This window comes from Halichoerus grypus, chromosome 8, assembly GCF_964656455.1.
Source record: "Halichoerus grypus chromosome 8, mHalGry1.hap1.1, whole genome shotgun sequence".
In the NCBI taxonomy this organism is placed as follows: domain Eukaryota; kingdom Metazoa; phylum Chordata; class Mammalia; order Carnivora; family Phocidae; genus Halichoerus; species Halichoerus grypus.
The window spans coordinates 137,553,384-137,568,183 of record NC_135719.1 but is presented as its reverse complement, the minus strand read 5'-3'; the positions used below and the strand labels follow the sequence as shown (position 1 = coordinate 137,568,183).

General features: G+C 45.0%; 1 protein-coding gene across 7 annotated transcripts in view; it reads left to right on the top strand.

Annotated features, from left to right (window-relative positions):
* Positions 1 to 14,800, top strand: part of FOXN3 (forkhead box N3) — a 390,992-nt gene that overhangs the window by 362,884 nt on the left and 13,308 nt on the right. For all 7 annotated transcript variants that reach the window (XM_078054092.1, XM_036085498.2, XM_036085503.2 and 4 more), the window contains one exon: positions 6,389 to 6,494. In XM_078054092.1, coding sequence (XP_077910218.1) covers positions 6,389 to 6,494 — 106 coding nt within the window. The remainder of the gene's footprint in view (positions 1 to 6,388; positions 6,495 to 14,800) is intronic.

The following is a 14,800-nucleotide window of genomic DNA, read 5'->3' as shown; positions in this document are numbered from 1 at the left end:
TCCTCCCGGGGCCCAGCCTCTGCAAAGCTAGCTCGGGGCTGGCAGACCAGCCACCATCCACAAGCTGAGTAGATCGTACAAAGGAAGCTCCTCAAGAAGCTGGTGAGAATTCCAGTCAGCCAAGCCCCTTTATCTTTGAGGGGTCCCACACTGCCCCATGGCAGCTCAGCTCCCCACCCCCCGGCCCCGTGTATTGCTTGAGCTGGACTCCCTGTGGGTCCCCTCAGCCTCCCCTGGTGACCTGATGCTTCGCTTTCGATGAGGCAGCTGTGTGCATCTAATCCAAACCACAGGCTTCAGTGTTTTGTCCCCTCTCCCAGCAGCACCAGTGATGATGTTCCCTTTCCCAGACTTTGCCACTTTGCAGCATGGGGAACATTCTACAAGATGTGCCATTCTGTCTTGCATGCGCTCTAGGACGCTACTTCCAGAAAAATCAGCACAGGACATTGCTGCCTCCTTATCTCTTGAACTTTGGATTATGCTCCTAGTCCCATCCACCTACCCTCCCCGCCCCACCCCGTCCTCCCATAAAAGTGGCTACGGAGACTTAATTCCAGCTTCTAGAGTCTACTTAAGTACCTGCTTTGCAGTTCCCCTTTGACAAGCGCTGGGAGTCATCTTTAACCCCAATGGGGGGATTGTTAATGAAGTCAGATCACCATTACACATCTTCAAAGGCTTATATAATCCCTAGTTGGAATGTTCCCAGAGAGGAACTCTGATCATAAACAAAACAACAAAATGGGACAGCAGGTGGGAGGATGGAGGTGGCATTCTGCACCCTGCCTCGAAGTGGGATATGTATCCAACACGCCAGGCACTGGAGAAGAAAGGCAACTGGCACGTAGGCTCCCCCATTCCAGCCCCCTCCCCAGCATCCTTCCAAGTAAGCAGGTGGAAAGGCCGACTTTGGGAAAGGGAAGGATTATCGGAATCACTTGCTGCTCAGCTTATGGCCTCTGGTAGCGTTAGCCAGGGCTGCCCTCCAAAGGCAGCAGTAGGAGCTCAGAGGTTAATTTTAGAAGCTGTGAAAATCAAGGAAGCTGAGCATCAGGAGGGAAGCTGAGGAAACTGGGGTGGGGAAGTGCTGAGGGTGGTGGAGCCCGGAGGGAAGTTTGTCTTGTGCCATCGACATTTTTTTAGGTTCTCAAGGTGATCGCATTTAGATCCTGGTGAGCAGTGCTGCCTGACTCAACTCTGTGTGTGTTCCTGTCTTCCTGGTTAAAAATAAGGAAGTTTAGAGTCGCTCTGTGGCATAAGAGAAAGTGGTCGATCAGCAAGAACTGGGCGCTCTGTGGCTCCTGTCCTCGGCCCCTCATCCCAGCAAATCGAGAATTTCAGACGTGTGTCTTCTTGCGGATAAAAGCTGAACATTGACTTGATCTAACAGAACAGGATGGTGCTGGAGGCCTATGCCTTTTGCAGTGAGAGCACAGACATGTCCAGTTTCTCACTACATACAGCCCTTCCCAGCTGGAGCCGAGGTACCAATCTCAGTGCATTGGGAGGGGTAGGCTGGTTGTAAAGGGGTTGGTCTGTAGGTGTTCTGGTCTACCCTGAGGGTGATACAGAGGCAGAGGAAGGCAAAGAGAGGCATGCTGACAGGAAAAGGGCTGAGGAATGCATTCATGCTCCTTCGGAGTCCTCCACATCCAAGACTAGTTAAATACGGACCTCGGAATGCTTTTCGTGGACATTTTAGACTGGCTGTGATTCGTTTCTCAAGCCTCGTTCCTGACGCTTGGGGATGGAGACAGGAAGGAGGAAAGATGGGAGAATAGTTAAGTGTCACAGCTGGCTTCTGGCAGCCCGTGAGCAAATACGAACACATCGCCATCCCAACATGGAGAGTGTTGCCAGTGAGGAGGGCTGGGAAGTGCCAGGGTTGGCAGAAGCAGCATTCAGTTGCAGCTCATTTGAAAGCAAACTCCAGGAGTCAGGAGAAGAGCCTAGTTTATGTGCCAGGAGTCTTGGTTCAGGAGGTTCAGGAAATAGCTCGGGGAAAGCCTTCTAATGCTGCGGGATAGCTTTGTCCATGAGATTCTCTTTGAAGTGAATACACTTCATTAATCAGGAAGATGTTTTAGAGGGTGAATGCAGAGTTGGGGAGAACTACAAAAAGCATAAAAGGCTGGAAGAACTTCTCCCTGTCTTGACGCACCATCCCCCCCCCCCCCCCACAGGTCCTGTTCCTTACAGATAATTGGTAAGAAGATGCTAGAGAGATGGGATGCGATGGTGGAGGGATGAACAAGATGGTGATGATGAGCTTACAGAATGGACCAATTTACATCGGTCTTCCTATTTAATACTCAAAACAATCCTAGGAGCTGTGGGAAACTGAGGCACAGGAAGGTTAAGGCACTTGTCCAAAGCTGCAGAGCTAGTGGTGGGACAAGACTTCGGCGGGGACGGAGGCCATGTTGCCCCAGCCTTGTACTCTTATCCACTGCAGAACACTTCTTCCCTGGAGGCCTAAATGAGGTGAGGTGCATCAATGGACCCTGGTCTCCAGGCTGTGCGCACCGAGGACTGGCTTCCTTTCTTTGTTCCGCTCCCTGTTGGCCATGTCCCTGGGGCTTAAAGGTTCTAGGCGCTTGGGCAGAGGACTCTGGGCTTGGGGCAATCACCTTGGGGTTGCTTTTCTCCTTTGATTGGCAGATGACTCACTGGCCATGTCAGGTCCAGAGAACCTGTGCTCTAGGACTCCCATCTGCTGTCTTCACTTTCCAGGGCACCCCAGTCTTTGTCCCAAGATTTTAGGTGTTTTAGGCATTCCCCACCCCCACCCCCGCCCCGCTAGGGGCGACTCTGACACGATTTGCACGATGGGAGCAGAAGTGCCGTTAAGAGCAGCCATTGCTCCTCCAGCTGCACTCTGTGACCAGGAAAACGGCTAAGTTCTTCCAGCACGGTTCGGGTTTGTCTCCCTCAGTCCTTACGGACTTTTGGCTCGCCTGGAATGGAGACAGCACAGGTGGCCTCAGGATGCTCTGAGGATGTTGGTGGTGATATTGATGACTAAGATGTATTTAAATAGTAGTGCCTTTATTAACTCAGTTAAATCTCCACTCTTTGAGCTAAATCCCATTTCTGTCCCCATCCTCTTACTGAAGTGGCTCGCTCAGGCGACATAGGCAGTAAATGACAGAGATGGAACACAGACTCAGGGCCTTCCAGCACCAGAGTCTGGCTCTCAGCCATTACACTCTGGACCACTTCCCTGCTCAGAACCCTTTAATGGTTTTCCCAGTACCCATGGGGCGAAGCCCAAAAGCACCTCATTCCTGCAGGGGATCATATGCTTCAGCAAAATTTCTTTTTGTTCTTGTGCATGTTGTGGTTATTATTACTTCCAGGCCTTGTATGTGCCATTCCTCTGCCTCTTAACGCCAACTTCGATGGCACTTTCTACAGGAAGCCTTCCCAGGGACCCTTTACTTCAGGTCAGGTGTCTCCATCCTTCCGTGTCTAGAGACCCCCTGCCCCAGCACTTACTATAGTATATTTCCCTTGTCACTTTAATTCTCTCTCTGTCCCGCTTAACTGTGGCAACCCCCTGTCCCCTTCATCTAATACCTAAGCAGGTACTTGGTATGTTAGTCTGTTAATCGATACAATCAGTATATGGGACTATAATAGTTTTGCTGGCGAGAATTATAACTGTGGTATCGATTTTAAATTTTTAAGTTATTTTAACAAGTAGTCGTTTCTATCAGATTTGCCTGCTGTTCTGGATGAGATCCCTAGTAACCGATGTCTTCAACAGTATTATCAGAATTTAACTGAGCCTGTGGCTGTCGGGCCATTTCAAAGAGACTACCATACGGCAAAATAACTGAAAAACCCTTTGCCACAATCCCCAAAACAGACAAACCAAAAGCCTCTCTTTTCAAACAACCCGAAGCACCTGTCTACAAACTCCAGAGTTCTGATTTTTGCGTGTCTGTCCTGGGGAATTATGGGCATTTTTCCTCCTGTGTTTTTCTTTTAAAAGTTTTATAATTTTAGTTCCTGTGTTTATGTCCATGATCCGTGTCTAATTAACTTTCATGTATGGCATGAGGTAAGGACCAAGGTTCATTTCTTCCCAAATGGATCTCCAGTTGTTCTAACTCTGTTTCCCCCATTGTGTTGTCTTGATACTTCCACCAAAAATCAAGTTGGCCATGTATTTGTGGGTATATTTCTGAATTCTGTGTTCTTCCTGATCTGTATATCTCTACTGACACTAATCCCACTCTTGTCTCGTAGCTCTATAGGAAATCTTGAAATCAGTAATGTAAGTCAGTTAATATAAATTTTAGGTACTCTTCCTTAGAACTTATCAACTAAGCAAAATAGGATACTTACCCAGAGTATCACATTATACAGGTTTCATGCTTCTAAGATAGTTGGTAAGTCTCCTGTCTCAGATGATCTGCTGTCTGAAATCAGGCTGAGAGTAAGGGACACGGGTTAAGGGTTTCTGATCTAGTTCAGCCTCCTGTCACAGTTAAATATGGTATGAGAATGGGAAGATTCTGGACCACTGGACTGCATTGGCAGTACTGACTTTGGGCACTGGTTTTAATTCTGTCTCCCATCCACCTTTTAGAAAACCCAGTGGCAAGGGCTTTACACAGACCTAGAAAAAAAGGTAGCAAAAATATTAGCAAGAGCCACAGAATTCTCGAGGAATCAGTCTATATAACATTATCCTATATTCAGGAGTGGACATTCATCCTATATGAGGGACCTCTTGTTAAAGGTTTGGAATATTTATGTAAACATGCTCTTAGAAGCCTAAAATTTACAGGATAGAAAGTAATGTTGGGGCGCCTGGGTGGCTCAGTCATTAAGCGTCTGCCTTCGGCTCAGGTCATGATCCCAGGGTCCTGGGATCGAGCCCCACATCGGGCTTCCTGCTTGCCGGGAAGTCTGCTTCTCCCTCTCCCACTCCCTCTGCTTGTGTTCCTGCTCTCACTATCTCTCTCTGTCAAATAAAATAAAATAAATAAATAAATAAAAGAAAGTAATGTTTGTGTTTTGTAGAGAGTATTCTACTCAATATGGACGTTAAAAACTTAATATCCAGAAGGGTTTTCATTTTTGAATGTATAATTTTCTGGAGCCTTTTTGGTATGGCATTTGTTTGAGAAAGCCTGATTTATCCACCTTGCCTCTGGATGAGACTGTGGGGGGGCTGTATGAACACAGCCAGAGTGGCGGGCTGTATGAACACAGCCAGAGCTCGGGGGACTCAGGATGCTGTTCAGAGAAGGAAGAAGAGATTTTGGTAACTTGCATAAAGTCACACAAGAGGAATTAAGATTAAAGCTAAGACTCCAAGCCCCGCATCAGGGCTCTCACTTCATGAAGCACGCCTGGCCCCGAGGACGCATGGAGGAGAATTGGTAGTACAGGAAGAGTATTGGCTTGAACCAAATGAAACTGTTATTTGGGAGGTCGAAAAAGATGGACTCTTGCGGATTTCCTGTGGTTCCCCTGTTGTGTGACTCCTCCGACAGGTGTGAGGCTCCTGTGGGATTGTATGGAAACGGACGGGATCTGATGTTCACTGGCAAAAAGGTTGGCTTACTGTTGCTCCAGGGACGAGGGTATTTAGGAGAAGGCAGGATGGTGAGAGAACTCTCTGGAGATTTGCTTGGGGGGAAGCTTCGAGAAAGGAGGAAGTGGGCCCTCCAGAGCGGGCTCTGCATGATTCTGAGGCAGGAGCCAGAGCTTCCCTGCCAACCCTCTACCCCACCACACTGAGGAAGGGTCTTTCCTCGGCAGCAGAAATCACTGTGAGCACGAACTGTGTTGTGAGCACTGAGGTGCCAAGAGGCTTTTTGTAAAATCAGCTTTGTTATTATTTTGGCTCTCTTTTTCCGTTGTTGGATTAAGGACAGATAGAAAGGTGTTCTCAGCTTCTGACCATGATCGGAGAAGCATGAGGAAATGCTTTTGTTTGGTCATTGCTATCAGACTTCTGTCAGTGTTCTTGAGATCTTGTTAGGGTCTGACTGGAAATAAAAGCTTATATTTAATAAGCGCAAGCAAATAATGTTTGAAGCCCATTTTTTTAATACTCACCCTTTTTTAAACCAATGCATCAATAATTTGATTGTAAGGTAATGGTCTGACACGGCTGACTGAGCCTCTTTCTTGAGGCATGGTATCTTTCTTTCCCTCTCGGTGTGCATGCGTGTGCGCGTGTGTGTGCACGCGCGCACACGCGTATTTCTCTCTCTCTGTTCACTCTCTATGCCAGTAATACTGTCTCTCTCTTTTCGCTCTCTCTCTCTCTCTCTCTCTCCTTTGGTGTATCCAGAATTTCTGACTCAACAGAAATCTTAGAAGTTGAACTCATGTGTGGTGTCTTTCCTTTTTGCTTTTCCAGTTCCTCCAGGAGTGATACAAAATGGAGCACGGGTTCTGAGCCGCGGGCTGTTTCCTGGAGTTCGGCCTTTGCCAATCACTCCCATTGGAATGACGGCAGCTGTGAGGTAAGGGAGACACTCTCTGGGCAGAGCCTGCCTAAGAAGTGGGAAGGGCATCATCATGTGTCCCACAGGGTCACTTGGGATGGAGAGGCCCAGCCTCTAAACAGTGAAGACCATAAACCTGGTTTGGGTGTTAGAAAAGTCAAAGTAATTCCCAGGGACCCCAGTCCACGTGCCAGCTTCACCTTCTGGGCTCAAATTATCTTGGTCCCGTTGCAGATAAGGAGATGAAGACAAATTAAGCATTTTTGTTCTAAGAAGGTGGGGCAAGGTAGGGGGAAGGAAGTGGTGAGCAAGTTGTTCATTAGATTCTAGGCCAACTGGTATACCTCTAGAATGAACCGCAAAATCCTGTGTGAAAAGTGCCTTGGTAAGTGGGATATAAATAACAGGTGGCATCATTCCCCCTGCTTCCAAGAATCAGGTCAGTTGCCCAAACCACGTGAACTCTTCCTTGGGAAATTGTTTCCCTCCATCCTTCTTACTCCATTGCCAGCCCTGGGTTAGGGTCTCTCACTAGCTTTGACCCCTCAAAGGGGCCAGTGTGGATTAAACCTCCTATTTTCCTGCTGCTTCTCTGCCCACTGCCTCCCGCATATCAGCCTGACATCACCCCATTCCTTCTGTCTCCTTGAGCCAAACTTGTTCCCCAGTGTTGGCCCATCTTATCCATTCTGTTGCCTCTGTGTAGGCTTCCCTCAGCCTCCGCGTGCAAATCAGCACCTCCTTCAAGGTCCATCACAAAAACGATTACTTCACAAAGCTTTTGGGAACGTGGCCTCTGAGCCACCCTGGATGGAGTTCTCTTTCCTTTGAAAGCCCCATGCTTTGGTTGCGGCCCTTTGATGGGTGACCCTGTGTGGTAGAATTCCTCTGTGTGTCCCCCTCTGCTCTCGGGTTCGCTTGCTATAGATAGGGCTGGCTCTCACTCACTTGGCTGATGGCTGATGACTCCTCACGTTTGCAGTGTCGGGCCCAGGCTCTCGCTTGGAAGGCCCGTCACACTGAGCTGTACCCCTCCATAGCATCCTCTCCTTGCTCACTCTGCACTTTTGGATCAAGTTCGCATCTGAAGGCCATTTTCCTTTCATAGTGTCTCATGTCCCAAAGGAAACCACCCCAGAAGGTCTGTTGGGGGGCCTGAGGGAAGATGCAAGGTCGAGCTCCCTCGTGTGAAGGAACCACGTGAAGCTTTCCCGCTCAATTGTGTCTTGCCGCTCTTTTGGCAAACCAACCTACTCTTGCCAAGGTGGAAGTCCCCCAATCTTCAGGGCAGACACTGGTGTCTAGGATCTGATGAGGAGGGAATTTGTTCGGAATTAGAATAGTAATAAAGTTAGAAAACCACATAGCATTTCCGCTAACCCAACATGGTGATACTTTCCAAAAATAGATGGGGGGATGGGTCTCTCTCTTGTATTTCTCCAGTATCTTCCATGATCTGTAGATCAGTAATTCCTGAGTTCATAAATGAAAAGCCTCTTCCATGAAGCCAAAGTATCAGTGCCTTTGCGTCACATTATGAGAGAGACATACTCCGTTTTCTGTTCTTACTTAAAATCTTTTCAGCCTCACCTCCCACCTTACCTTTTTGGCTGACAGGACTTTGAGACTGTAGACTGTTTCTCGTGGAACAACAATCTATGTTCATTAGCAGATTCCAAGTATAGATTTCAGTTTGTCATCTTGAGCATTCCTTTCAGCCCTTTCCAGGATGGATCTGGATGTGGCTCCGGCCATTCCTCGGAGCAGAGCACAGGAGAGCCGGGCGCACGGGGAGAGAGACATAAGACCAGGTTGGCCTTCGGCAGGAGCCATCCCCTAATTTTAATTATTATCCTTGTAGCGTATATCATTTCCCATTATCATACATTCTACTGATTAGTACTCCCTAGAGGATCATTTAAAATATTGATTTCCTTTTTTTTTTTTGCTCCTGGTTATGTTCTGGCTGGGGCGATAACAAAGCACCACCATAAAACAGTGAAGTCTTGTCTCTCATTAAAGAGTTGCCGCTTCCCCAGTGAAGGGAGCACCTCACTTTGGCTCTGCCACAGTGAAAGACCACAAAACAGGTTTCAGGTGCAGTCAGGAGACAGAAAGCATACTAGGTGTTCGAGCAGGGAGACTTTCATGTAAAGAACCATCAACCAGGTAGGGAGTTATGAACCAAGTAATGAACCAAGTAACTGGAAGGGTAAAAAGAGAACTCCAGGCATCATGGCGAGAGCAGTTGCTGGAAGCAGCCACATCCCCTCAGGCTAAGAGAAAGGGGAGAGGTTGTGATGGTTGCCCTGCAGAGGTGGGGCTCAGACCTCAGAAGAGGAGCTGGGGGCGGGGATCCAGACCTCTGACGGGTACCGCTCCCCAGGGTGCTGGAGTCTCTGAGCTCAGAGGAGGGACCTGTAGAAGGACCAGAGGGATCTCAGGATCTCCTGCTGGTGCAAGCCCTGTAGGGGAACGTGAAGAAGTTGGTTCTGTAAGCATCAGAGGGACCATGAGCTGGATTCAACAGCTTCTACAGGAATGAGCTGCGGCCTCAGGTGAACAGGATACACCCAGGAAAGGGCGTGTCCTTTCTTCCTCCACCCCCTTCCCAGTCTTTCCGTGGCACCTCGTGTTGTTTGAGCCTAACATGGAGCCAGATGGTGCAGCAGACGTGGGGCTTGCACAGCCCAGCCCCAGCCCCAGCCCCAGCCTGCAAAGCACTGTGGAAGGGTGGGTTTGGGGCTGAGTGACAGTAGTTTAAAATGGCACCACTTGCTTGATGTCTGTACACTGTGAAAGCACACATAGTCTAAGAGTGACCTTCGTCAGCATCAGAGAAGTTTTTGGTGAAATGCACAACTGCTGGTTTGCAAAACTAGACAGGTTTCCATCTGCATAAATAAGCGAGAACCAGTCAAGAAAACCATTGTGCATTAGCAGTGCATTCTCCAAATACAAGTTCGGCACCTTCCAGCTCAGTTTTAAGAGAAATTAGGGGAGAGGAGTATTGCAAGCTCTGTAAGGTCAAGGACCCTTGAATACCCTCAGAATACTTTGCCTTCTTCATGCCCCAAATGCCTGGCAAATAATAGGTACTGAGATGCTTTCAGAAAGAATAAACATAAACATAGCCACGGGGGTGTTTGTAGAACCAGTGTCTATGTAAAACCCATTAATAAGTCTTGGGGTGGGAGGATCTTGTTTTGCTCTTTCACACTCATTGTAATTTAAAATTTTTTAAAAATTTGACCATGTATCTGAGGTTAAAAGGAAAACAGTCCACAGGAGAACAGAGCAACAGCAGATGTTGGCCAGACCCCGTGTTGGTGACCAAGGGTTTCTGGGGGTGTTCGTGTTCCCACCACTGCCCCCCCTCCCCCCCAATCAGTGCAGCGGGGGATGGAGGGAGGGCCAGAGAATCATTAGCACCCACTAAAGACCAATTTCCTACTCTGCTTTGTGTGGCAGGTTTTCTGTGTGAGTCTAAGTGACTTCTCCTTAAGTGAAAATATTTGTCTTTCAGGGATTTTTTTTTCCCCACCACTGAGTGGCAAAGGCCATGTTTGTTTGTCTTAACTCTGAAACTGTTATTGACATAGATGAAGTGTTACTTTTATTAGCTGATCATTACACAGCTTGTATTTGCTGGGTTCCTTTGCATATAATTATGATGTGAAATCTCCTTGTAAGAGTATCTGTCAATAGTGTAATTGACTTTACAGTGTTGACTTTTTACTCAATAACCTCAGAGATTGGCCCATCCTTAGTCGTTGGAAACCTGCTTATTTTTAAATTTGCCTGGGCATAGAATCCTCAAGACACATCATCCTCAAAATGACTCTCACACGTCTTAAAGTTTCATGCCTGTGTCTTCGGTTTTCCCAGAGACATTCTTTGCAGAGAATACATTGAATGGAACAAACGATTATAGCCCTAGGAGAACTGTTTCTGGCTCTCTTGGGGAACAGGAGCCCCAAATTTCTCACATTTATAGCATTATGGGCTGCCTCCCAGGTAGGGGCCATAGCAGCTCTCTGGGATCTGGGCCCCCTTGCTTTCAACTCTGAGGGCTCTTTTGACTGCAAGTGATCATTCAGGTGGTTGAGAAGAATTAAATGTCCAAGGGTTGCCAAAGAGGACTGGGAGAAAACTGCTGAGGGGGTGGGGGTCCTTCACAAGGCAGCAGGGCCAGAAATTACATGCGAGAACTCAGGAACCAAGTTTCCCCAGTCCTTATCCTGTGGTTGTATGTGTGTGCCTGGGCTTCTCATGAGTAAACCAGTCTTACGGGTCATTAGGGTAATGCAGAGTTATGTGCCTGGCGTATGATACGTGTTAAGTAGGTGCTTGATAAATAATGTGGAAAAACAAACAACCCAATTCAGAAATGGGCAAAGGACTGGAATAGATATTTCTCCCAAGAAGATATACAAATGGCCAGAGCTCATGACAAGATGCTCAGCATCGCTAATCATTAGGGAAATGCAAATCAAAACTATGAGATACCACCTCACACCCATTAGGACGACTCGTAGCAACAGCAGAAACTAACAAGGGTTGAGGAGGATGTGGAAGACTTGGAACCCTTGTATGCTATGGGTAGGGATGTAACATGGTGGAGCTGTTGTAGAAAACAGTATGGCGATTCCTCAAAAAATTAAAAATCAAATTACCATATGGTCCAGCAGTTCCACTTCTGGGTTTGTACCCAAAAGAACCAAAAGTAGGGTCTTGAAGGGATTTTCGTTCATCTGTGTTCATAGCAGCACTATTCACAAGAGCTAAAATGTTTAAGCAACCCAAGGTTCCGTCAGCAGATGAATGAATAAGCAATGTGTGGTGTATACACACAATGGAATCTCATTCAGCCTTGAAAAGGAAAGACATTCTGACACATGCCACGTACGGTACGGGTAAACCTTGAGGAGATTCCATTAAGTGAAGTAATCCAGTCACAAAAAGACAAACTCTATGTTCCACTTATATGAGGTATTTAGGGTGGTCAGAATCCTGGAGACAGGAAGTAGAAGGGTGGTTGCCGATGGCTAAGGGGAGGAAGGAGTGGAGAGTTAGTATTTATTGGGGACAGAGTTGTAGTTTTATAAAATGAAGAGTTCTAGAGTTGGATGGTGGTGACGGCTGCACGATAATTATGAATGCATTCAATACCACTGACCTGTACAATTAAAAATGGTTAAGATGGTAAGTTTTTCATGTTTGTGTATTTTACCGTAGTAAAGCCAATTGGAAAAAAAAATAAGATTAATAATGTGGGGAGTCTTGGATTCATCTAGCTTGCCCTCCACACACCTTCCCAGGTCCCCTTTCTGAGCACCTGAAGCTTAGCCCCAAACCCCAGGAAAAGGCTTAGATTGAGCTTTTTATGCCCCCTTCAGCACAGTGTATATCTGCCCAAGCCATTGGTTTTAAGGAGTGGGGGCAGTCATCTGAACCTCAGCAGTTTATAAAATTATAAGAAAGTTCCATCTAGTCACCAGCTAAAGCTACTTAATTTTATTTGGACCTCAAGTGAAAACTGCAGTTCCCATGGAACATGAAGCGAGTCAGGAATTAATGGTCTTACTGTAATACAGAGCATTAATACCTAAGGTGCTATCAGAATAGAGTCATCAGGAAAACTCCTCTCAGCCTAAGATCTGCTCCTGGTCACCTAACTTTGTCTTTCCCCTTTGAGAAGATGTTTGTCACAGGAGTTCAGGACGCTGACAACGTTCAATTTTAAGATAGAGTGTAGTCTAACAACAGAACTTGAGGGAAGATTTGCCACCAGTCTTTCTTTTTCTTTTTTCTTTTTTTGAGATTTGGTTTTTTGTGTTTTTTTAAGGAGACAAATCTTCCCCTTCTTTATTTTTTAAGTGATCCCCACACCCAACATGGGGCTCGGATTTACAACCCCAGGATCAAGAGGTGCATGCAGTACTGACTGAGCCAGCCAGGTGCCCCTGGGCTTGCTTTTTTTAATTGAAGTATAGTTGACACACAATTTTGCATTAGTTACAGGTGTACAATGTAGTGATTAGACAAGTCTATATATTACGCTGTGCTCACAACAGACATAGATAGCTGCCATCTATCGCCATACGGTGCTGTCACAATACACTGACTATATTCCCGATGCGGTACCTGCTACGGTCTTTCTGTATTATATTTTGTTTTGTTTTTAAAGACCATGCACCTGTCAGCTTCCATCTTCTGAAATCATGTTCTTTGAAGGCAATTCTGAAACTCAGAAATAGGTTATGCTTTATGGTAGGAGGGAGAGAAGGAAATGCCACAAGAAGAGTATGGCTTATTTTTAATTTCTTTCTGAATTCATTATGGTAACTGTAGGGATTTGTCCACTTCACCAGAGTTTTCAGGTCTATTGGCGGAAAGTTATTCATAACGTGTCTGCCGTCTTTTAAAATACTTTTGTAGTTATGCTCCTTTTTCATTCCTTATTTCATTTTAACGTCACTCTTCTTGCTTAATCTTGCCATAGTTTTTTGGCTTTCCTCTCAAAGTCAACTTTTGGGTTTTTTGGTTTGGGGTTTTGGTTTTTTTTGTTTGTTTTTGGTTTTTTTTCCTTCATTTATAATTGGCTTTCTTTTTGTAGGTTTATTCTTTTTCTCTTTGCCTGGATTGGTTACTTTCATTTTTAAACTTTTCTTCTTTTTCTATAAAAGTTTAAGGTTATAATTTCCTTGAAACTACTGCCTAGTTGTATCCCATGAGTTTTGATATCTTTTATTTTCATTATTAACAGTGCAAAGTATTTTTTAATTTCCATTTTGATTTCTTTGACTCACAGGTATTTTTGGAAGCATGTTTTTAAATTTTCAAACTGAGGAGAAGGTAATCGTTTGTTATTTTGGTTTTTAGTTACCTCTTCAACACTGATTCTTAACTACCAGGCATTTGTGTTCAGGGAGTTGATCTGTAAGATACCGCTTCTTCAAAATTTGGGGAGACTTGCTATATGATCTAGTATACATTGGTTTTTATAAATATTCTATGTGTGTTTCAAAATAATATGTCGTCTTCATTACTAATACATGTTCTGTATATGTCCGTTAGATCAAATCTGCATTACTAACCTGTTGTGGGGGAGCACACTTGATCAATTGAATACTGAGAATGATGTATTTAAAATCTCCCATTACAATGTGGATTTTGACCGTTTCTCCTTGTAGCTCTTTCAGTTTGGGCTGTGTATATTTTGAAGCTATCTTAGTGGAGGTATCCATGTTTAGAACTGTTGCATCTCGGGCGCCTGGGTGGCTCAGTCATTAGGTGTCTGCCTTCGGCTCGGGTCATGATCCCAGGGTCCTGGGATCGAGCCCCGCATCGGGCTCCCTGCTCTGCAGGAAGCCTGCTTCTCCCTCTCCCCCTCCCCCTGCTTGTGTTCCCTCTCTCGCTGTATCTCTCTCTGTCAAATAAATAAATAAAATCTTCAAAAAAAAAAAAAAAGAACTGTTGTATCTTCCTGGTAAACTGAACCTTTATGAATGTTTTATGACTCTCTTTATCTGTAGTAATGATTTTTGCCTTAAAAATCTGTCTTCTCTGGTTTTAATATAGCTACACCAGCATGGCATGAGACAACATTTTCCATCCTTTTACTTTTAACCTTTTTTTGTCTTTGTGTTTTAGGTTTTTCTCTTAGAAACAGCTTTTTTTTTTAAATTCTGTGTTAATGATCTTTACCATTTAGTGAAGATTTTTAGCCCCTTTTTAATAACATATTTGGATTTATTTCTACCATTTTATTTTGTATTTGTTTGCTCTGCTATTTCCAGATTCTTTTTCGTTTCTTGCATTATTTTAAATTGATCAAGAGTCTCCCATTCCTCATTTTTTTCCCCTTCTAATGGTTTAGAAATTATACATTTCGTTTCTTTTCTTTTAGTGTTGATCCCAGAACTTGTAACATGAATATTTTAAAATGTTTAAAGTTAATCAATACTTTTAACCTCCTGATCAATACAAAGCCCTTGGAATGCTTTAACTGTTCTTCTCTGCCTCCCAAATGATGTGTTACATTTGTCCAGTACTTTGGTTCTATTTCAGTTTTTTTTTAAGTCACTTAGTCATCATCATCATTATGCTGTTCAGTCAATACTTGATTACATTTTCTTTGCTTATCATTTCTTCTTGCATCTCAGACCTTCATTTTCCTTTTTTCCTGAAATATATTCTTAAGAAGTTCCTTATACTGAGTATCTGCTTTTAGTTAAAGCCCTAATGACATCTTGTCTGAAAACATACTTATTTTGCCTTCTTTCTTAGAAGATAATGTTACAATGCATACAGTTCTAGTT